A 23,465-nucleotide genomic window follows, 5' to 3' on the forward strand; every position below is an offset into this window, starting at 1 on the left:
TGGGTTGGGTGATTAATCAGCAGCATTAAATTGCATGTATGGATTATTTCCCTAATCAACCTGATTCACAGTTACGTATGATCTGGCAAAGCCAAGACATATCCAATAACATTATCAAATGTTTCATTAGAAACACCACCAAATCCATGTCAAACACATTACTTTATTTGTCTAGGATGATGTGTCCTATAAGGTACAAAAAAGTACTCTTCAGTTTGCCACAATTTGTTAAAAACAGCAATCTATTGCCTACAGGTAGGAAAGATTTAAATCATGTCAATATGGATTTAGGTATGAATAAATAGTACAGAAATGCTGAGAAGTTGGGATGAGATGCAGGATATGTCCCAGTGCTGTTAAAGGTGATATTCTTCCTTGTCGCATTAAAACACACTGCTTACAATATGCAGCATCTTTTTAAAATGTCAAAGGACAACATAAACTAAATACAACTACTCTTCTTTGACTTTCAGAAGCATAAATGGATTGTTTCCACACTGAACAATTAGTAATTTTCACAGATAGTTTAAATGACAACATTTGTATGTACAAAAACACACGGGTTTTTAGTAGATAAAATCCCCCCAGAAGAACCTGAACACCTGAGCTGGAAGTGTAAGAAAGGGTGGTCAGTAGCAACATCTTTTTAAGAAAAATAACAGAGGAGGTTCTTGCATAGCAAGGTGTGAGGTTAAACCCAAAAGGAGCTTATCCATAAATCAGGTAAATCCCAGACCACTGTAGAACAGAAGTTGACTGTGAGTTAGTGCAAAAGCTGGTCAGGTGGGTGAGGAGCTGCAGGGAAACCAGGGCTGGGAACTACAGACAGGTACCAGAGCAAGTCAGTCACACATAGCAAAAGAAAAGCCTCCTCATCTGCAATTTGCATCTTCTTGGACTCCAGTTCATCCCTCAGGGCAGCGCTGCTCCCACAGGGAACACTGGGGCAGCCCAGGAGGCTCCCAGGGACACAACTACAGGTGGTGCTCAGCATTCCCAGAGCACTTGGCAAAGATCACTGAGCTCCAGTGGGCAGGGACGCCTCACAGACACCTCCTACCCTGTCACAGCTGGAACACATTGTGGCACCACTGTGGGAATGTTTCATTGGGATAACGGGACTGGAACACGATCGGGTCCCACTCCCTGGCCATTCCCACCCCTGTTCCTTGCAATCCCTACACTCCTGCACAGATCCCCGAAGTGTCACACACACGTGTCAGCGCACACTCAAACACACCTACGGCTGTGGGGAGAACAATGATCTCCATTTATTTTGTTTCATATACATCCATATTTTGAATTTTAATACAAAAGAAAAAAAATTAGAATCTGACAAATGTTTACAAACAAGATACCTTCAAATAGATTTTACTCAGTTCAGTGTGGTGCAGAGTAAATGACAAATTGTACTGTTTGTTATATTCAAGGCAACAGAGTCTGTAGTCCATGACCACTCAGCCCAACTTTTATGCAAGCTTGTTTTAATCTACCGTGAATGATAAACTCCTTGTTGATTCCCAGTCCTGTGTATGTGCACATGTGTACATAGCAGCTCCTTTCATAGAAAGAAAAGACATCTAGAGGTCTTCTTGTACTTTTACCTACAGGAATCATGTTAAGATACAGAATGGATTACATGGAACCGGGGCTGGATTTTATAAGAAAAAATAATTAGCTGACAAATGAGGGCAGCAATAAAAAAGCGTCTTTTTTGCAACAATAAATAAATACAGTCAAAGTTTTCTGTGTGGACTTTAAACCAGCTTCTTCACTGAAGAACAGACGTGGCATTTCCATGGAGTTAAATGTGACCCCATTTACTGTATCTTTTTTCTTGCTCTCTTTCTCTCTCTCCTTCAACAAAACAAAGTTTTCCTGCTTCTGCCACAATAGTACAACAACTTGATCTTGACAAGAAAGTGGTGCTGCTGATTTTTATTTCTTTGTCCTTTGGACAAAATAAGCCAAGAATATAATTTGACTGTTGTGACCAATAAAAACGCAGTTTACATCAAGTCTTGTCAGGATAACCTGACTAAAAACATCTGGCTCCTTAATTAAAAATTGTCAGACAACCAGATCCTTGCTCGTGTGTTTGGTTAACACGCTGAACTCTAAGAAGCTGTAGACTGCAGTTTGTTGTTATGGGACCTGCAGAATACAGAAGAAAGTGAAGAATTAAGCACCCTTCAATTTGGAGAACACAGTTGCTGCAAGGTGTTGCCAAAAATAAATAATAATGAGGGAATTACCACCATGTTGCTTCCATTTATTTTTTTCCCCTTCAGAAATAAAAAAGGACGCTTAAAATAATTCTCTCTCTGAATTTTAAGCCTGTTTTCTCCTCCAGAATACAAATACTTCGGTACTTGTAAAATGCAGTGTGTCACTGGAATATTCCAAAATGCCTGAAATCAGTTTTACTCACATATTTACATAATAGTAGTCCATCGAAAGGAAAGCAAAAAGACATTTTTAGTTGTAAATATTTATAATAAGGTCTACTTTGCTTAAATTTATTCAAGAAGTCTTTGGATTAACTTAAAAGAAAAAAAACTGAACAGGCATGTTAAAGTCACATTTTTGCTAAGCAGAGTTCAGCAAAACTCCTCTTTGACATTCACAGTTTTATTAGTGACTTAAACTAAAACAATAAAATACAAAGTCTCCATGATGAATTTTTCATTTTTCTCAATACAGTATTTGAGGAACGGAACAATTTTTTGTTAATACAGTGATGTTCACCACTGTGACTGCTGGCAACAAAAACATTTACTTTTTAGACAAATGACCTGGATTTTTAGGGCAGTTTAATGTCATTGAATTGTACAATAAAAGAAAGTGACCCCAACATCCAGTTCTGATTCCAGTTAAAAAGTTCAGACTAAAGATATCACAATCTGCAAGAAAAGAAAGAAGACGGATGGTATAAATGAAAAACAATAACAAATAAAATGCAGCAATGAAATCAGCGTGCAAGCACAGTGAGTGCTGGGGACCCAGCTAATGGCAGTGACAGAAACATGGGTTGAAAACTACCTGATAAAAATTATTATTACAGTATTGAACTGGAAAGAAAAATGCATATTCTTTTCCAGGAATGTCTACATCTATGTCTACATCAGCCCTTCTTCAGAAAAAATAATTTTAAAAGGAAGTTTAATTTTAAAAGGTAAATTTTGAATTATGTTTCATTTTCTGTCTCCTACTTTAAACCTTACTTATTCCCTCTGTTTCAAAGGTGGTAAGTTATAAAAAGATGAGAGAAGGTGTAACACTGAAGTATTTTAATTTATTTCATTTGATTATAAGCTTCACAGCAGGATTGTCTCTTATTAGCATGAGAAGTATTTACTGCAGAGTAGAACATCAGTACAACTCAGACACAGTATTTGTCCTGATCAGTAATTACTCTCATTAAGTTTTCTGCAGCAATGAGTTGAAGTATCATTCAAATTTTGCAAATTTATGATACCACCCGAATTTTTTACAACTCCTTTTGATAAACATTCCAAAGTAACCTCCATAAAACTGTATTTAAACCTTAATTTGGACAAAATTTTCCAGGAAAGGCCACAGACCAGCAAATCCCTCTATGAATGCAGGATAAGCTTAGAAAGGAGATTTCAGGGGCCAATGCAACATCTGTGGTTAGGAACACTCCAGCTTACCTGCTTGCCTTAAATCCTTTTAGTTTCTGTACAAAGAAGGACTCGAGAACTTCTGCACACTGGTAAAAAGGGGAGTCACTTGGATTGTAGTAACGGCAGTTATCAAAAATTTTGGTCATGTCTGCCACAAACTCCGTGACCTTTTTGTAGTAGCGTTTCAGGATTCTTTCTTCCATGGTTGCAAGGTCTTCAAAGAAACCAAATATTATTTAAATGAGACACTTTCATTCTCAACAGAAATCTACATTGTCAAGACTGTGGGAAACAAAGCATTATCCAGGTTAGAGGCTTTTTCAGGAATGCTGGTTGTGACTGGTGACACCAGTAGGTCTCCCTCAGAAGAGACACTTAGGCATGAATATGTTGTGTGCAGCTAAATTCAATAAAATGCAAGAATCACAATGACCAGGGAAAACCTTTGCAAGGAGCTCCCTGCTTTTTCTGAAGAAATGAAGGGAAGGTCAGACAACCAAGATTCAGGTACCATGTACATGTAACAGCCATCACCTCCTGACTATTTTTTGAATTCCTGCCTTGCTTTGAACAAACTATCAATTCTCATGGGCATATGCACATTACACATGGCACAGATTAAAGATTTCAAGTGCAGGGTCATGCAAAATTCCAGAGCTCTCATCCTTACTGACCAGACACATTAAGGAGACAGGAATGGTGATATGAGCAGTAATTGTCCCATTTTAATCCACATATCAATTAAAAACAGGGAGAGGAACAAAACCTGTCAAATAAAATATAGCTGTGTAAATGTCTCGTGGCACTTTTAGCCAGAAAAACAACTATCTGCCCTTGAAAAATGTCCTTAAGGTGCTTATTTTGAAATACCAGTAATGCCAGAATGTGTGCAAACTGCAGATGGATCTGGATTACCTGGTGTATTTTACTAAGATTTACTTGTATACTTAGAGGTGCCTTTTCCTCCTACTTAAGTCAGAAAGGGCTAAATGCACTTCTGTTTACTCCACTAGCAGTATCGTAATCTGAGCTTTCCTTATAAACTTTAACCCATCCACCATGAAATAGGAATTGTTCAGCATTGTCATAACAGCACAGTCCAAACTTGGAATAGAAAAGGACACAATTCCTAAACAAAATACTGTTTTCAGTCAACATACCACAACATTTTGCCAAGATACTAAACTGAACTTTCCTATTTCTAGGATGAGTAAGGAGTAGGTGAGAAAGCTCTAATGACACACTGGCTCTCATTTAGAGATATGAAAAGGTATTGGTTCAATACTGGAAGGAAAGGAATAACATTCCCAACACCATTTCTGCCAGGAGATAGATTTTCTCAAGAAATTTCACATCCAAGTGCTTATCCAGTTTTAACTGGTGAGCTCTAAGAAGATTAGAGTAAAGCACTGTAAAGCTGCAGCATCTCCCTTTCAACTTCGCCCACATTCACAATATCTGAATGCATTTTGTTCCTGCAGCTTTAAAGATAAATTACACATAAACCAAAATTTACTATTACTATCAAGTCATATGAAGATAATTTTAAACTCCATCTTTAGGTGCACGTCACGCTTCCATAGCATCACATCCTGCTCAGCCTCTGGAGGAGAAGCTCATGCACAAAGACAGAAAAAAATTGTCCTCTTTAAATGAAGAAATTTAAAAACATGAGTTCTATCCTATTGCTGCATTGACTTCCACATTTCATCTGTAAGACAGGCAGTTATTTAGGGTGAAGGAGTCAGCCTAGAAGTAGATAAAACAGCCTTCATGAACTTCTGAATGTATCAGTGAGAAATCACAGTGCTTCATCTGCCTAACCTGTGAATTTTGCAAAATATGGCTGGAACTGGTCAGCAGGAAATTAACTTGTTATTCCAAAGCCCAAACCCACTCACTCAGGCTGTTCTCACCATCACTTACCCATTGGTTCTTTGATGACACCATAATAATCTGGTGCATCGTTGGGATCTACTGGTTCTAAGAACGGCCACGCCATTTTGTGAGCCTGGCAGGGAAACAGGAGAGAATTAAAATATAAAATCGAGTTAAACTAGGTACTATTAATAGGTAAATATTTTCATCCTTTTATCTGTTAGGGTCTGGAGTTGAATTTCAGGAAGAAGTGCAGCATTATATGAAAAAGGAACCAGTTCTCATCTGATGACTGGGTAAAGTTTTAAATGTCAGTGACCCAGTAGTTCGGCTTCAAAACAGGAAACTGTGAAATTCAGACGTAACAGAATACTGTTCTGAACAGGCTGCATGGAAAAGTATGGAATGAATTTACTGAGAGTGCTTTCTAGTACCCTAAAATTAATATGCTTTTATAAATGTATGCAAAATACAGGACAATGCAAATTATTACTTAGAGGATTTCTGTTACCACAATTTTAAGAATTGTACCAGAATTCTTAAAAAGTCTTTAGAGTTGTAGCAGAAAAAGCCTATTTGGGAGTGACAGAGAAACCAGAAATACACTGTATTGTTGGACAGTGACATATTCTTATTATCAAGATGCCATCATTTACATGCTGATAATGACCCCCTATGAGAACACTCCTGAAATCTGGTAACTCTTGAAGTACAGAAGTATAGATCACAACCCTCAGAAAACTGATCTGAGAACAGAACATGGCACTTTTCATACCCTGTGCAGTTGGGCTCCCACTTTGCCTTTTGGGATTCTAAATCTGCTTCCTTTAAAAGCCTTTCATTGAAGGGATTATTTAGTTTCACCCACTCAGGAGTGGTGATTTACTAATTATTGTAAATATTCCTCAGGACAATAATGCCAAGCAAGTCTGCAGCTGACACAGTGCCAAAGCTTTGCTATTCCCTCAAATCTCAGAGCTACTAAAGAGAAATCAAAACCCACTGGGTCTGTCACACTCCCTGATGCTGCCACCCTTCTCCTCACCTGCAAGGAGCGCAGGACCCTCCTCAACCCTTCATAGTCTTTATCTGTGAGTGGACTGAGCACAGTCATGGCATCCTCTGTGGACTGGCACTGTGGACACACGTACTCATCAATGAGATCTGCCTCGCTCTGCAGGATGCCCACGCAGCGCCCATGGTACCAGTTCTGACATCGGTCACAGCCAATGTAAAATCTGCAAGAGCCAAACCAAATGTCAGTGGCTTCAACTATTTCAAGTCCAGGTTACATTTAAACCCATAAACCTGCCATCTCCTGCACACAAGCAGATATTTGGCATGATTAAAGACAACAGGTAACGTCAGATTTCAGAGTGACAAATTCTACTCCAACTGTTTTTGTATTTACAGACCATTTCAAAACACGTTCCTAAATTTTACACTTTCAAGCAATCAAGATTTCAAAAATCATTCCTCTGCTTTAGAGATGAAAGGAACAGTGTAAAGCCAGAAGTCTCACCCAGCCAGTATCCAAACCAATTCAAGATGCATTTTGCACAAACTGGACTACAACTAGGGCTTGTTTCACTCTGTACAAGCACTTTTCATATGGAAGCTTCAGTCTTGTAACTGGACACAGAGGGAGTATTCTATGACACAAAGCCTTACAGTAAAAGATGTATATAATTCACATATATATAATCATATACCAACCATATACCCCCGTACTAAAATTATGTTCTCCAGCCAGATCAGATTAAAGCACAAAAAAATCCACTAAATACAGCATTTGTCTTTTAGTCTTTCTAACCATCCCCTGTTAAAGAAAATAAAATTAAAAAAGAAAATAAATCCCAATTAAAGTACATGGTGTTTTGGTAGTTTGTTGTTAAAAATAAAAACCACAATACATTTTGACCACCCTGAGAAAGTTCACTTTTCCTAAACATTTACTGAACAGAAACATTTGGGAGGGGGGACAATTACTGAAAAGCAATTTGTATTACGAATGAATACAATATATGCAGAATAACTAGTTGTTTACTCTTTGCAAGGAACAGGAAAGCACAGTCAGAGCAGTTTTGCTACCTAGACATGGAATAAGAGGTTCTTATCCGAACTCACTGCGACTCATCATAAGGTGTTCTGCAGATACAGTACAACTCCTCACTGCTGCCCTCTTGTGCCCGTTTACACTCATTACAGATGTACACATCCATTTTCTTAGCCTCCTTTTCTGTGATTCCAACACATTCTCCATGATACCAGTTAGTACAAAGATCACAGCCAATATAGAACCTAAAAGTGTTCACAATGAAAATGACAATGTAATTGTCATTTCAAATGGCATGGAACTTTTCCCTGCATTTCTTTCTGATGCACTTGCTGCTGGGCTACTTTCTGTCTCAGCTTCCCTGCTCCCTAACCTTACAAACTAACATCTCATGCTGCAGCTAGACTGGCAGTAAGGTCACTTGGGTCAATTTAAATTGACAGTTCATCAAAATGCACATGTATTGATATGTACATATTAATATGTAACCAGACTTGACAAAACTATGGGCTGAAAATCTACTGTCTTCAACGTGTGTGTGAAAAACTGTCAAAGGCACAAGAAGACAAGGCCAAAGAAAAAAGGTTTACATTTTCAAAATTGCAGCTCAAAAGCCACTGAAACATTTCCTTAAAGTTTGAAAATGTAGGTCTCAGTTAATTTAAAAAACAAAAGCAAAGCGCAAACACCAGCTAGGAGTTACGAGTACACTACAAGAACATGCAACCAGCAGTGTGTAGGTACGTCTTGGTGTAACATGATACAAAAGAAAATGGGGTCAGGGCATGACTGTCAATTTTAAATCTTGGAGGTTTTTTTTGAGGGGGATGTGCACTGAAATCTGATAATAAACTACTTAAAACTGCGACAAAGTGGAATTTTGACTGAATAACACCTCCTCTCAGACGCAGCTGTGTGACGGAACCAGGTATGGTATGACACAAAGTGAAGGGAACCAGGGACAGAATCATGGGAATGGGACCTTGCACAGAATGATGTGACGAAACTGTAAAATATTATGCCAGGATGTTTGTAACTCGTGTATGGATCTCTCAGAACACATCTATGACCAGTGACAACCAGATGGGCAACACTCACATCCATTCTCTCTGCCTAAGCAAAAGCAAGCAGACTCAGAACCTCCATCCTCCTGGATTTTGGAGACCTCAACCCCCTGCCAGGTGCTGCCGTAGGAATTCCTGCCACCCTGTCAGCCTGCAGGCAACACCCTGGGGTGTTGCACCAGCAGGGCAGTAGCTACCCCATGTTCCACAGGAAGCATCTTTGATTTCCTGGGCCTCTGCACACATCCTGCACACTCAGATCCTGCTTTTTCTCTCGTTTTCCTAAAATAATATCACGCAAATCCTAAAATAAATATCACACAACCCCATTTCCATAAAGAATGGCTAGACATAGATTCTGATAACTATAAGGAACTCAGCCTGTGCCCTGTTCCCAAGAGAGGCCGTGTCTGGTCCTGGTGATGTGGAAGCACATTTGCATCCAGGTGTAGATGCTAAGCCTTGCCACTGGAATGTGGAGCAGGTGCCACATTATGCTTTAACAGACAGATTGGAAAGATATCCTTACTGACCATCCTTGAAAACAGTATTAGCAAATCCCTATAACCCTGGAGTATCATGAATGAGAAATAAATGTAATAGTTTTGCAATAAAATACACAGCACAAAACAATTTAAAAGGCTTTACTAAATCCAAAGAAACACACAGGGTATTCATAAAATACCACAAACTGGCTTTTCAAGTAGCACACCTATCTTTTCTCAAGTAGAAAAGAGACACCAGCATAAAGAGGAAAAGTATCCAATGCCTACATATATATATATGAAAAAAAAAAAAAATTCTCAGAAAACTGTTTCAAAACTTGACTAATTCCAAATAGCAAAAGGATTATGTACTTCAACAGTATAGTCATCATTTGTAGGAATATCAAATACAAGATTCACAAAAAGCAAAGCAGCAGAGCTCTGTCATATTGCTAAGGATACTACTGAGTTATTAACATTTCATTTTCTTGGAAGCACAGTTCTCAATTCAAGCTACCAAAATTCACTCTATGACCACTAGAGTCAACACAAAGAGTTAGTCTGACAATCAAATCCCTTTGCTCACTCACTAACTCCAGATGCAGTAACACACAGACCTCTGGTATCACAGCCAGAGAACAGGGTCCCTCCTAAGTATGCTGGATAACAGGAAACCTGATACAGACACAAAGTTAAGTGAGGCTGGGGACATCCCTCAGAGGTGACAGTGACATAACAGCCAGAGCATCACTCTGCTCTTCCTGCAGCACTGGCAGTCCAGGGAGCAGCCCCATTTCCCACACTGAAGTAATAGTGCAATGGTCAGAGCTACTCAAAACCTCAATATCTCAACTTTATTAAAAAAACATAATTAAACCCTAAAAAAGGCTAGAAGGAACCTCAAGAGGTCTCCTAGTCCTGGCCCTAAACTTGAAATGAAGAACCATGACCCATGGAGTGAATGCATCACTCCAGATCTATGGTTTTCCTGTTACCAGCCCTTAAAGTACCACCAAATGGTACCAGTTCATATTTTTGGGTATTGTCGCTTACTTGGAATTGGTCTGAAGTCAGACTTACTGTACATACATCTCTGCACAGCTCTCAGATGTTAACCATTACTAACTACTGCTGTTAGTCACCTCTACCTTAAGGAGGAACATGTGACACTATCCCCTGGAATCCACTGGATTCTCCACTCCAGCACTTACAGCATTTCTTCGCAAGCTCTGTACATGGCATAAATACTTTTTCCTCATTCACAGTCAGAATCAAACTACAGAGAACTGCAGTTTTCACTTTGTCAAATGCTTAAATATTGATTTTTATCAACCCTGGAATGCAAATAGTAACACATGGAAACCATTTCTCCCTGAAACATTGTCCAAAGTGAACTGCAGTCCAGTGACTCAGAGCCCCCTTTACTGGGTACTGCCTTACAAAAAAAAGTCATTTATTGGAAGACGGTACCAAAGCTATTTCTGAAAAACATCAGCTACTTATTCAAAAGAAACTGCTCAAACCAAATTGTCACTTGCTTCTGAGGCAGAGGCAAAACAGCAAAAGAAAGAGTAACAGAGCGGAGGGAAAAAAAGAAAAGAGTATGTGCATATGAGACAGGAAGGTCACACAATGGAGACATGCAAACAAGTAAATATAAACCACACACAGTAACAGTATCAATCGAGTATGTTAATATTTGTAACTGCTAGTGGAAAATAGAGACTTTACTCTCTATACCCTAGTGATCACTGCAATAACCTGCCACTACCTCCACTTCTAGCACTATCTGGCACTAAGAGCTGACACTAAACCTAAAGCTAAGGACATGCAGGAGGGGCTATGGCATCGTTACTCACTTGGACTCGTCGTAAGGCGTTTTACAGATGCAATAAAGCTTTGTGTCCTTCTTCGTTTCCTTTGAGGTAGTAGAAATCATTTTCTTTTTCTTGGACTTGGAAGCCGAGGAATCCTTCTCCTCCTCTCGTTTCCTCTTCTGGGAGGAGACTGGCATGGGGACAGTGGTGGAGGAGGAGGAGGTGATGCTGGCTGCCGGTGGCTGTGGTGGTGCTGGTGGCACTGGTGGTGGGGCAGCAGCGGCCATGGCTGCAGCTGCAGCAGCTGCTGCCTGGGCTCTTTCTTTTTCTTTCTTAATTTTAGTCAAGTCTTTCTTTAGCTCCTCCTGAAGTGTATTAAATGAATAAATAGAGGGAGGCACTTCATATGATTACTGCAAGACAGGGTTACAATCTATGCAAAAATCCCCATGCTTAACCAGAAGAAAATAATTAAATCCACTTAAATATTCATTTCTTTCATGTTCTCAACCTACAATTCACATAATATTAAGGGATGACACACTTGGGGTACAATGGCCCACTGGCTGTAACTTATCAGAAGCTGTTTCATGAAAGCAGGTAATTTCAGTCCAGAAGAAAACCAAGAGGCCCTCAAAGGACATATGAGTAGCTTTGCAGAGATCCACAACCACAGCTTCTTCCTGTAAATTCCCTTAAAATCTCACTGAGCAAACAGACAAAGATTAACACAGATATGTTCTCCCCAGCTTAACATCAAATTAGCCTTTGAGACTCTGTCCTTACCTGCACTTCAATCTGTAGATCTTTGTCCAGAAGTGCTCTTTTTTTCAGTATTTCAGCTTTCAGCTGTTCTTTATGCTTGAAAAGCAGAGCTGAGAGCTTGGTTGCGTTCTGTTTGCTCCGCTTCTGCTCCACGCTCTCTTCTCGCTTCCGTTTCTTAGCTGCCTGTTTTTCTTCTTTGTCTATCTTATCCAGAATATATTTCATCACTTGGTTGCACACAATCATTCTGGGGAAGGAATAAAGGAAAAGGGCATTGTGCTGAGCTGCCTGTTTATTCCCAGCTGAGAATGCAGAATCAATTCTCCAGTCGCTGCAAGCTCATTATTATATTTCCTAAGATGTAAAAGGTAAATTGAGCAACACACAGTGCTTCCACTCCTGCTTATTTACTAGAACACTGCTGGGAGAGATCAAGTCCCTTGTGAGGCTCAAGAGGGCCAGTCCCAATTTCACTTAAATGATCTGAGTACTAATTGTTCCTCCCCTCTCCCATCCAACTCCCAAAGCTTTGGCTTTAGTAGGATGAAGAGACGTTTTCACACAATTCAGTTTCCACAATTTGTTTCAAAGAGCTGGATTTTCATTCTGATATAAGATGAAAGTGAGTTGGAAGCCTGTAATTTCTTTTAAAACAGACATTTCTACGTTCCAGTGACCACCAAATACTACCAAGATTTTGTGTTTTGGCATAAGGACTGACAAATACTTTTCATTGTATAGAATTCACTATTAACAGTTCCCAATTTCTCCATTAATGACAGCTCAAGATTAGTTTTTCATCTACTTGTTGTACATTCAACTATAAATCTATTTTCCTGCTCACTTGTTCTGCACCTTCCGTTTATTATGCTTTATATTTAAATTAGAAAATGAATGTATTTTGGTTCTTCTGAATTTACTTCTCCCTTCTCTATTCTTTTCCAAAACCACTAGAAAACCAAATGCTTCTCATTGCCAGAGTGACCATGTAAAACAACTCCCATTGAGCTGAGAGGAAACAGCAGAATAGCAATGGCCAGGACAAGCAGCTGCTGGCAACTCTGTGGTCTCGGACATTTTGTCCTTTGACAGACAGATGAATTTTGATGACAAATGTAATATGTAGATAAATATTTGTAGGGCCATACAATTTTGTTTAGCTTGCTCTTCTATATCTACTTGATTCAGTCTGGTTTTTTCACAGACTAAAGGCCCCACCTTGTATTTTTGAAGAAGAATAAATCAGTGAGATGGAAAGGCAGCTGCACCATGAACCAAGGTAGCTAGAACTATACTTTTCATCTTTCTCTTAAATTGGACTTTTGTCAGTCGAAACACCTATTTGGCTGTCTGACACTATGAAATGAAGAGCATATCCAACACATCTTTTTCTTTATGCAACTGTGAACAGTAAAGGAGTGGCACCCAGGGACAGTGTTGTAATCAACTGAGCCTGTGATATGACGATCCAAATTTTTTAAAATACAATCTTCTTTTTCTTAGTATCTGACACACACTTGTGATTATCTAATTAGAGCAACTGTATGTATGAAAAGGAGTCAAAATAACCCCATGACAAATGACAAACATTCCAAATTTCTGTTTAGCAGCTTCAAGCATAAAATCTCTCCGTTTGTCAATCTGTCTTCCAACTCTTCGGCTCCTTGCATAGAGTGGGATGTGCAGGAACAAGAATGGAAACACACGGCCATGATAAACGACAAACAAAACCCAGGCTTTTTTTGCAGCAGAGCCATTAATTCTCCATTCTGTGCTCCTTTAAGGATGGTTTTTACTTGAGTTTAAGAACTGTGGCCAGCTTCAAACACAATATGTAATATTACTTAAAAAACATATGATCAAAATAAAATTGAGATTATATTAATGCAATAAAGATCATTATGAAACTTACTTCTAAATGTTACTCTAACCAACTTAAAATAGCAACACTTCTTTAACCAGGTTTTTACAAACCAGCATTTCATTATGATACCATTAAAAGATGTAATAAATGAAAAACTTGACATCTACAGATGCACTGTGATGCACATTCACCTCTGATTTTCTTCCCTCTCAGCTGGAGTCAATGTCTTCTTCTGTTTCAAATGTTCTATGACAGCATTCTGCTTCACAACCACCTGTAGGATGATATAGATTTCAAAATACAACACAAAAACTTTAGCCAGTATTTCACAGCATTATGGGCAGAACCAGGACATTTCTTAAGTTAAAGAAAAAGTTGAAGTGCCATTTATTTCACTGAGGTACAAAATAAAGCTGATTTTATCAGGGAAGCAGTGCTGGTTTAAAACAATTATTTGAAAATTGAAAAAGAATTTGAAAATTAATACCACCACCCCAAGAGCAGGACAGTTTACTTATGTCAGGTTTAAATCCAGGGACTAAATGTAAGTTGACTGTATTTCCTCAGTGACTGGTTGTTTTAAAAATGGTAAGAGTCTTATAACATGTATTTTTTAAGCCCTGCAGCCATCCAACAGCATCCCATTTCAGATACCTCTGTGGAACCTCAGTTTTCAGGTAATGAAAGTACTGCACATGTGTTCTCTCCATCAGCTCTCCTAGCTCTGACCTATCTTTCCTGAATTGAGAATAGAGATGGATTTGTCCCAGCAGCTAGTGGTAAACTGAATCAAGGTGACAGAAGAATGCAAACATGGTACAAGTGACTTGATGTGCTGAATTAACTTGGAATGTGTCATTAAATTGCCAACAGCAATCGTGCACTATCTTTGAAAGAATCAAATTAACTGCCTATCAAATGTATTAACATTGTTAACAACAACAGGCATTTCAAACTGTATTTCTTTCAATACTTATTTTGGTAAGTGTTAATTTCCTTCTGTTAACTTTACCTGTTTCTGGATAATGTCACTTTGATTAGAAGCCTGAAGGGTGTGCTCATGTTTAATTTCTATCTGTTGCTGCTTTTTCTTCTGTTGCTGCTCCCTGAGCTGCTGAACTCTGTGCAGCTGCTCCTGAACACTAGCTGTTTGCACTGTCACCACACTGGCAATCTGCTGAGCCTGCACTGGGCTACTGTGCTGGATCTCAAGAGGTAACTGAAGCTTAATCTGCGGCACGCTGCCCTGCTGGGCTTGTATCTGAGCCACAGCATGGGGCTGCAGCTGCGAGAGGATTTCTACTTGCTGCTGAAGCTGAGGCAATTCAGTAACACTTGTTGGAGGCTGCTGAAGGTGCAGCTGAGGATGAGCTGGGCACTGCACAGGAACCTGATTTAAACTTTGAGGGTTTAAACTTGCAAGGGTTGAGCCTGAGGTCTGAACCTGAGGCTGGGATTGCTGCAGCCCAGCTGGAATTTGTATGGGAGCATGGGGCAACATCGGACTGGGCTGTCGGGTTGGAGTCTGCACCTGAGCTGGATGCTGAGCCTGGGCCGGGGACTGGCCTGGGGGCAGGCCCACAGGCGGCGGCTGCATCAGGCCTGGCGCTGGAGAGAGTCCCCGAGCCTGGGCTGGAGACTGAGCTGGAGATTTGGACGGCTGAGCTTCGGGGGCCGCCGCAGAGTCACCGGAGACTTCGGGCTGGCTCAGGGCCTCGGGCTGAGCACCCTGGGGCTGCGCCCCCGTGGGCTGCGCAGGGGCCGAGCTGGGCTGGCCCTGGGGCTGCCCCTGCCCTGCGGGCACAGCCGGTGCTGGTGGCGCCTGCAGAGCCGGCTTCGGTTCCCCTGCAGCTGAGAACAACACAAACGAGGATTCCATTAATTGTAAATGGTGGGGCTATGAGCCTTACTAACTCAAACCCTCTGGAACTACTGCAAAGCTCTATGCAGCAGCTCAAAAGACTCTGCAACACACTTCCAACAAATTTACTGCACTAACAGACCACCTCCAGCTGCATAAATACTCCCATGCAATTGAAATGGAAGCTTTTTTCCTGCTGAACAGAACAGTGCTTACCCGAGGCTGAAGTAGAAACCGTGGTTGTAGTTGTGCTAGCTGTAGTACCAGCTGCTGGTAGTGGGGTGAACAGAAATCTCTGAATTGTACCATTTGGCATAGCTGCTTGCATAAGCTGTTGTCCTGGACCAGGTATTACAGTCACACCCTGAGGGATTAACTGTAACTGACCAGTAGTTTGACCTTGTCCCTGAATTACCACAGTTAAACCTTGACTGCCACCCTAAAAAAAAGTTAATATTGATGTATTAGTGACACGATTCTTAGACAGACTTTGCTGAAAATCAGAATAATGAGGGGGTTTAGATTTCAAAATTCAATATTTTTATCACGTACCATACTCCTAAAATCTAAAACTAGCATCTGAGACAATAAAATACTCTTTCAACAATTCTATCGCCCCAGATGACTAGGGTGGAGTTACACATTTTGTGAACGAACAGAACACAATACAAAACCTGTGAGTCTTTGGTGTAGAAATTCACAGAACGGTTTAGGCTGGGAGGGAACTTAAAGCTCACCCAGTTCCACCCACACCTTCCACTGTCCCAGGCTGCTCCAAGCCCCGTCCAACCTGGCCTTGGACACTTCCAGGGATGGGGCAACCACAGCTCCTCTGGGCACCCTGCACCAGGGCCTCCGCACCCTCACAGGGAAGAATTTCCTCCCAGTATCTAATCTAAACCTACCCTCCTCCCCTTCAGCTTGAACTCCAAGTCTTGTTCCACCTACAAAAAACCTTATCTGGCAACCAGCAGTCTGTACATTGCAATAATTTATATGTATTATTTATAGTTTGAAGAATAGATATTGTGGTAAATCACAGAAATGTACTTTGACCCAAAAATTGACTCTAAACTTATTTTTTGCCAACAGACCTTCATGATCTGAGCAGAAGTTGTAAGAACTTTTTCCTCCTCTGCTCAAAGATACTGCAACTTTTCCTCTGAGATTCTGGATAGCATGAATGAAAACTAAATCTTCACATCAAATCAAAAGACAAGGAATCAACATTATGATCTGAATGTCTACAAAATAGGCCATACAGAATAATTATGTCCCTTACTGCTATTAAAGACTTCTTTTTCCATACTGCTGAACACTCCTGATGCCAGATACCTTACTGGGAAATACAACAGGAAGTGGGAGTTAAAACTTTACTATTAAAACTACTTACTTTGTAGTTACTATTTATTTTATTTATTTACTATTTAGGCTGCTTTCAGTCTGTAATTATGCCAATGGTCATCCTAAATGAAGCCAGACACATAAATTTAAGGGCACAGGCACTACACTGCTGAAATCCAAAGGCTGGATGGGTGTTAGCACACTTCCACACCCAGGACTGTCCAGTGCTTTACCTGTCCTTGTGTGAGCTGCGTGAGCTGGGCCATTGTCAGCTTCACCTGGCCCTGCTGAGGGCGAGGGGGCGGTGCTGGGGTCTGTGGCTGAACTTGCTGAGGGGCTGCTCCAGAGCTTGTGATGGTTTTCTGCCCAGTGCTGGAAGAAGCTGTGCTGGTACTAGAAACTGCTGTTGAGACAGGCTGACCCCTGATTATTTGAGTCACCACTTGCTGTGTCTGACCTGGAAGAGAAGAATTTGAGCTAAGAAACACGTTTTGAGCTTTTTAACCATAAGCACAGGAAACCTCCAAGTCACAAATTGCAGTGGGGTGTGATAGTGATCAGACAGGTGAAGCAAACACTGCAGTTTGCACATGAATTTTCTTTACAAACCATTTATGTGACTGACTGAAAAATGTCTGCAAAATGTTTTCTATTTTAAGGTTGCATGCATATGGAATACTTCAAACATTTGGCTTCTCTTTATGAAAAAAACAACAAAAAGGGAGGCTTTCTCAATGCACAATTACTCTATATGTTTTTAGGGTTTTTCAGTTTTTCTTTTTTTTTCCCCAGAATGAATGGACTTAAAATTAAGTACTACCTTTCCCAGTGTCAATGATGAACAACACTGACAAAGCCTCCAGCCAACACATCCAAGAGCCAAAAATGGCATTAGTTAAAAGTCAAGCATCAAAATGAGGGATTTTTGCATTGGGACACAATGATACACAAGGAATTAATGAAGAAACAAACCATGGATTTCACACTGGGAATTTAAATATTAAAGTGAACCTACTGGCTGGCAGAATACCTTGTTGCACCACTACAGGTGTTCGAATGATGGTCTTGCCAAGGGTTGACTGCTGCAGTGGTGTCCGGATCACTGTCATCCCGGGGCGCAGCGGTGTACCCTGCACTACCTGTGCACACCAGAGAGGAGACCACGTGTAAACTTAGGGAAAAAGCCCCTGAAATATGCCCTGAATTTTTTTCCTTGTGTGTTTTAATTTTCCCAATTGGAGGGAACTGTTGTACCTCTTTGGAATAAAGGACCCATACACACCATTGCTGAGATGAGCCAAAAACATTGAAAAGTGATTAGCCAGAAGTTTTAATATCTGCCAGTAACTTAAAATCTATGCACCCACTTTTTTTTTTGAGTTAAATAACCAGAAAAACATCTTACTTGTGAAGTGCTTGTTGTTCCTAGCGTCCCTGTGGTGTTTGGCCTAATGGTTACAGTTGCTGTCCTTGGCTGGAATGAAGTAAAGGTTTGACTTGCACCTGTAGTTGATGGAATGATACCCAATACCTTTTGCTGAACTTGAACCACACCTAATTAAAGAAAAATTGAGCATTCATTAATGACATAATGGCCAGCAAAATAAGTAACTGCAACTCCAGGGTGGCATTTAGAACTCAGTCTCCAGGTTTCTAGAATGCCTTTGAGCCTTTCAACACGTCTTGGGAGAGCCTTTGTCATATTGTAAAAAGAAGCAGCATTATACATTATCAGTAGTCCAGCTTCAAGTAGTTTAAATAGTCCATTTTAAGTTAGGAAACAGATATTTTAGAAAAGGTTAAGGAAAGTATGAACTTCACTAATATCAGTTTGATGGTAACTGCAAAGTCCTTGCATTGACAGGGTGCCACAAATTAGTGTTATACAACCATTAAAAGCTATAATCTGATTAATTTCAAATGTAGAGAACAGTTTAAACACCTTTCACCTACAACATGTGATGCTGAAGAAAACGGGCAACGCTTCTCCTGTCACCTAAGAAATTTCAATACAAAATCTGCAGCCTTCATGACTTGCTCAAATGCTAAATATGATGGAGACAGAGAATTGAGCTTTTCTGTTCAACATACATTCACAAATCTCAAAATATTAAGTCCTCTTCTTGAGGCAAGAATCAAAAATGCTCATCTTAGTCTGGAGCCATACTCCTCATCAGTGAAGAGCAGCTGTAGGCATTAATATTTTTGTGAAGAAAGTTGCTTTGTTGATTTAGATAACAAAAAAAAAGCATGCTTCATTCCACATTGTTCAAAATAAAGCTCCTAATTTTGTGCTAGGAAATGCAGAATAATTTATAGGCAAAATCATGCATTTTTTCCCTTCCAGACACAAATATGTAACACAGGGGGAACAAGCTGTGGAAACTTGTATATATATATATATATATATATATATATATATATATATATATATATATAAATATTTTTCCCCCTTCAAGTCGCAGTTTACTTCACTGGGAAAATAGTGTCAAAGGAGAATTAAGCAGCAAGCTGGAATACAATTTTTATTCAGTTCCCTTTGCCCTACCTCCTTGAGTTGATGGCACATTGACGGCAACAATCTTGCTGTTTGCAGGGAGTGGCAGCTTAGTTATCACTTTCCCTGCCATCGTTACTGGGCTGCCTGAGAGCTGGAAGGTCTGCCCTGTGCTGGCAATGGTTGTGGCTGAGGTGGCAGCTGTGCTAGTGGCTATTGAGGCACACAGAACAGGCAGGTTTAGAGCAGAATAATTAGTCAATGAAATGACTGTTTTTCAAGTATGAAACAGAAAACTACAGGATTACTTTTACATTTTTGGTTTTTTTTGAATGTGTCATGCTTTCTTTGGTAAAGATTCTTTTTTGGAAACAGTATGTTACACCATAAAATGCTTTAATGAATGATTACTAGTACAAAAACTCTAAGTAATGAATGAGACAAGTCAGAAATGAGACTTCCCACCAAGTCAAAACAAGTGAAAACTAGACAGGTATAATCTCAGAAATGTCCTTCTGGCACAGCAAGAGTTAAGAGCAAAGATAACCAGAAATGTAATAATGCTGCATATTTGGAGGAGATGTGATGTGTATATAGAATGTGATGTATACACAGGATGAATTCCAGCACGTGTTCCTTCCATGACAAATGGCTCCTTACCTGTTGAAGATTGGCCTTGTTTAACCCAAGTAGCAAAAGTTTGATGGAAATTCTTGTTCTGTTGGAATGTTACTGTAGCTGGAGAACCCACTTTAGTGGTGAGTACTACTTTGGTTCCCGTGGGGACAGGGCCTGTCAGAGGGCCCACCATGACTTTCTGTGGTGTGGAGACTGTGGTTGCAGGGCTGCTGGCTGTGGTGGCTGCAGGGACCACACCTCCTGCAGGGATCTGCTTCTGCTGTTCCAGCCGTTTCTATGGAATTTAGAAAAAAAAAATGGAATAAAGGGATAATTAGTATTTTCAGATTTTGCAACATAAACATTGTCTCTACCCAGTATTGAGAGAAAAAGGCCTCTGGTAGGATTTTAGTTTAAATTGTAGAGGATTGAAGAATAGGCTCCTTGACCTCCAGAACTAAAAATATGCTTAGAATACACAGCCAGAAATTTTCATTTATAGCAACTTTAAAAACCTTATCAGCTTATGTTAATTTCACTCCACATTTTACTTAAAAAAAAAAAAAAAACCCTCAACATATTAATTTGTCTCAGATTAATCAGAAAGGTTAAAAAAAATCGAAGAATTTCCATCTATATTTGGCTTTGACCATGTGCATACATCTAGGTCAGTAATTGGTATATCATCATCAACACAGAGTTTACTATTAGCATTCCTAAATTTAGAGCTTCCTGCACTGAGATCCTGCCAGTAACCGAAAAAAACAGACTGTTTCATTCTGCTTCACCATTGAGAATGCAATTTTAAAAAATATTCTTTTAAATGTAAATCCAGTTTGCAGCCTGCTTAAAAAAATTAGGTTCAAAATCCCTTACCTTACCTAGTGACCTTCTGCGCTGTAACTGTTGAAAAGGCACATTTCATCTAGAGAGCCCCTTTGTGAAGGGATTGTATCAGCAGGCTCTTCTAAAATGTCAACTAATCTAACATTTTTTCCTATGTTACTGGAATTATCTCTGTATTTATTTAATTTGAATTCCAGCACTATAGTAATGCCCACAAATCTCACTGCTTGGGTTTTTGTCAGGGAAGATGAAATGGAAAAGGAATAAGTTGGGAAAAAGCATTGTTCTTAATAATGTATGTGAAATACCAACATGGCATCGGGTTTCCTAAGGGAATACATTTATATATAAATACATACACATATCTACATATATTTAAATAAAATTATCAATGGGCTTAACTCAGACAAGATAGAATAAAATCAAAAGATTCGAGTGAAGCATGAAATGCAGTTGTATTCCCAAGTCAGCTGTATTCCAAGCAGCTTTCCATTACACATATAACACTGAGGACCTCGCCTGGAAGTGGGTGCTTCCCAGCCTTCTTTTAAAATGGAAACAAACGACACCTTTCTAAAGCGTTATAAATGACGTGGGGGGAAAAAAAGGCAATCCAGAACAAACCTTTGCTTTAACCCTGTTTCAAAATAACAAATGTACACAGTGGCAGCAGCATTGTTTGATGGCTTAATTTGCAGTTGGCGCTATTTGAGAAATGGTGTAAGCAAGGGATAAGTTCATTTCCCAGCCTGTGATGCATGTGGTGAGCAGTGCAGTTGCTGACTGGTGGGACAACCAACAGCTCCCCACCTGCTGGGCAGCCAAACGTTGGTGTTTTAGCTGAGCCTCCAATTGGGCCTTGAATTCCTCTGCCTTCTTCTGTTCACTAACCTTAGCCTGTTGTTCAACTGCCTGTGCCTTTTCCTTCTCCACCCTGCCAAAGACACAACCAAAAGTAAGTTATACCACCACATAAAATCCAACCAACAAACTGCATTCGTTTCTATCGAGTTTAATTGCTCTCATAAGAGCAACTGTTGAAACAGAAGATCATTGAAAAACTGGTCACGACTTTAAAAATATTTCAAAATAAACTACTGAAGTTGCATGCAACATCCCTGAAACATCCTGATGCTAAACTACTGCAACATCTTACAGGAAACTATTAATCAAAACTGGAATTTATAATTACATCTGAGACTGCAAGGAACCCATGTAATAACATATATTTAAAATTATTCTTTCCAAGAGATTCAAAAATCTTGTTCCAACTCTAAGCATGTGATACTGAAAATACGCACCTTATGACTTGAATATGCTCAGGCTCAATTTACTTGTACACAGTTATTTTCTTTGGATTATAGAAGTATTTAACAAATACTGTATAAAGTCATGCCAAAAGCAGCCTAAAGCCTTTCCATGAATTACAGTAGTAGCCTTTTAGCATATAATAGTGGTTAGTTCATAAGCATGGAAAAATTAACATAATATTAGTTCCAACAAATCTGAAATATCTGCATAACTCAGTTTTGGTACCAGCAAATAGTTCAGCTGTATAACTTTAAGCTTGACTATCATTAACAAAAGGCCCAGTAAAAATACAACATGGATGTGTTTTTAGTGATCAGAGTGACCAAGTTCGTGTTCTCTAGGGGGAACTTTTATTTAACAATCATACAAATTAAGACTACTTTCTTTAAAAGTTCACTTGAGTTTGTTTACCTTTCAGCAAATGCCCTGATCTCCCACAGTTCCAATTCCTCCTCTGCTACCCAAGTTTCCATTATAACAGGGCCTGTTTGCTTGGGTGTTTCTGGCCTTTTTGGCCTGAGGGCACTTGATCGAAGTCCCTTCCTCTGGGGTGTTGGAGTTTCTTTAGAGAACAGTCAAAACACACACATTAAGCTATACTGTAAAACAAAATTGAAGTGTAAACCAAGATTAAGAGATTTCAGTCCCATTTTATAAACAGGAAGGCCTTTCAGCTTCAGATAAATCATGTCCATTTGTTAAATGCAGTATTTGTTTCCCGGTAGGTAAATGAGTCGTTCAGGCAAGCTGAATTTGCTCCCTTGATGGTTTGAATTAGCATAAAGATACAGCTACCTTAGATCTAGATCTTACCTCTAGGTTACAGGGAGGGGGGAAATGTCTAAACAAACAAACGAACAAACAAACAAACCAACCAACCTTTTGGAGCCTCTGGAACACCAATGGGACAAATGATTTTTCTTATACAGTACTCTGACCGGATCCCATACGGACCAACATCTCTCCGCTTGATTATTTCTGTTGTTGTAATTTCAGTTTCAGTTGTTTCTGCAACAAATGAGTCCCAGTACATTAATAAAAGAAACAAATAAAGCTATATCTCCAATCAACCCAACATAATCAAGGCAAAGAAACAGCAAACAAAATTCAAATGCCACAGCTGACAGCAAGCCTTTATAGAAATGTTTTGAGGGAGTGAAATACTCAGAATTTACAGCAAAAGCTTTTGCAAAGAAATTTAAAGTAACAATACCTGTCCTTGTGGTTCCTCCCCCAGGTGGAGCTTTTGCTGCCATATCATCCCACTTGAGACATGCCCACAATAATCTCAACATCAGGCTCACTCCAGCCAAAGATTTGACTGTTTGGAGTCGATACCTAATGACAGAAAATGACTTATATTTTAAAATCAACTTAAAATACCCAACCAAACCATCAGGACAAAGGTTTTC

At 39.6% G+C, this 23,465-nt stretch overlaps 1 protein-coding gene across 11 annotated transcripts in view; it reads right to left on the minus strand.

Annotated features, from left to right (window-relative positions):
• Positions 1–1,251: 1,251 nt before the first annotated feature.
• The window catches only part of BPTF (bromodomain PHD finger transcription factor), a 53,052-nt gene continuing 30,838 nt past the window's right edge, over positions 1,252–23,465 (minus strand). For 4 of the 11 annotated variants that reach the window (XM_082294104.1, XM_082294113.1, XM_082294109.1 and 1 more), the window contains 19 exons: positions 23,267–23,391; positions 22,933–23,061; positions 22,465–22,615; positions 21,553–21,676; positions 19,939–20,191; positions 19,330–19,491; positions 18,187–18,335; positions 17,797–17,920; positions 17,015–17,238; positions 15,654–15,876; positions 15,108–15,427; positions 13,768–13,850; positions 11,734–11,959; positions 10,990–11,312; positions 7,653–7,826; positions 6,571–6,763; positions 5,574–5,658; positions 3,675–3,861; positions 1,252–2,154 (listed from right to left, as the gene is read on the minus strand). In XM_082294104.1, the coding sequence (XP_082150230.1) occupies positions 2,118–2,154; positions 3,675–3,861; positions 5,574–5,658; positions 6,571–6,763; positions 7,653–7,826; positions 10,990–11,312; positions 11,734–11,959; positions 13,768–13,850; positions 15,108–15,427; positions 15,654–15,876; positions 17,015–17,238; positions 17,797–17,920; positions 18,187–18,335; positions 19,330–19,491; positions 19,939–20,191; positions 21,553–21,676; positions 22,465–22,615; positions 22,933–23,061; positions 23,267–23,391 (3,292 nt within the window). In that variant the 3' untranslated portion in view covers positions 1,252–2,117. Of the gene's footprint in view, positions 2,904–3,674; positions 3,862–5,573; positions 5,659–6,570; positions 6,764–7,652; positions 7,827–10,989; positions 11,313–11,733; positions 11,960–13,767; positions 13,851–15,107; positions 15,428–15,653; positions 15,877–17,014; positions 17,239–17,796; positions 17,921–18,186; positions 18,336–19,329; positions 19,492–19,938; positions 20,192–21,552; positions 21,677–22,464; positions 22,616–22,932; positions 23,062–23,266; positions 23,392–23,465 lie in introns of all 11 variants that reach the window. The other 7 variants (XM_082294108.1, XM_082294110.1, XM_082294107.1 and 4 more) reach the window with 7 other exon arrangements.

The sequence above is a fragment of the Coloeus monedula genome, assembly GCF_965178545.1.
Source record: "Coloeus monedula genome assembly, chromosome: 19".
Lineage (NCBI taxonomy): Eukaryota > Metazoa > Chordata > Aves > Passeriformes > Corvidae > Coloeus > Coloeus monedula.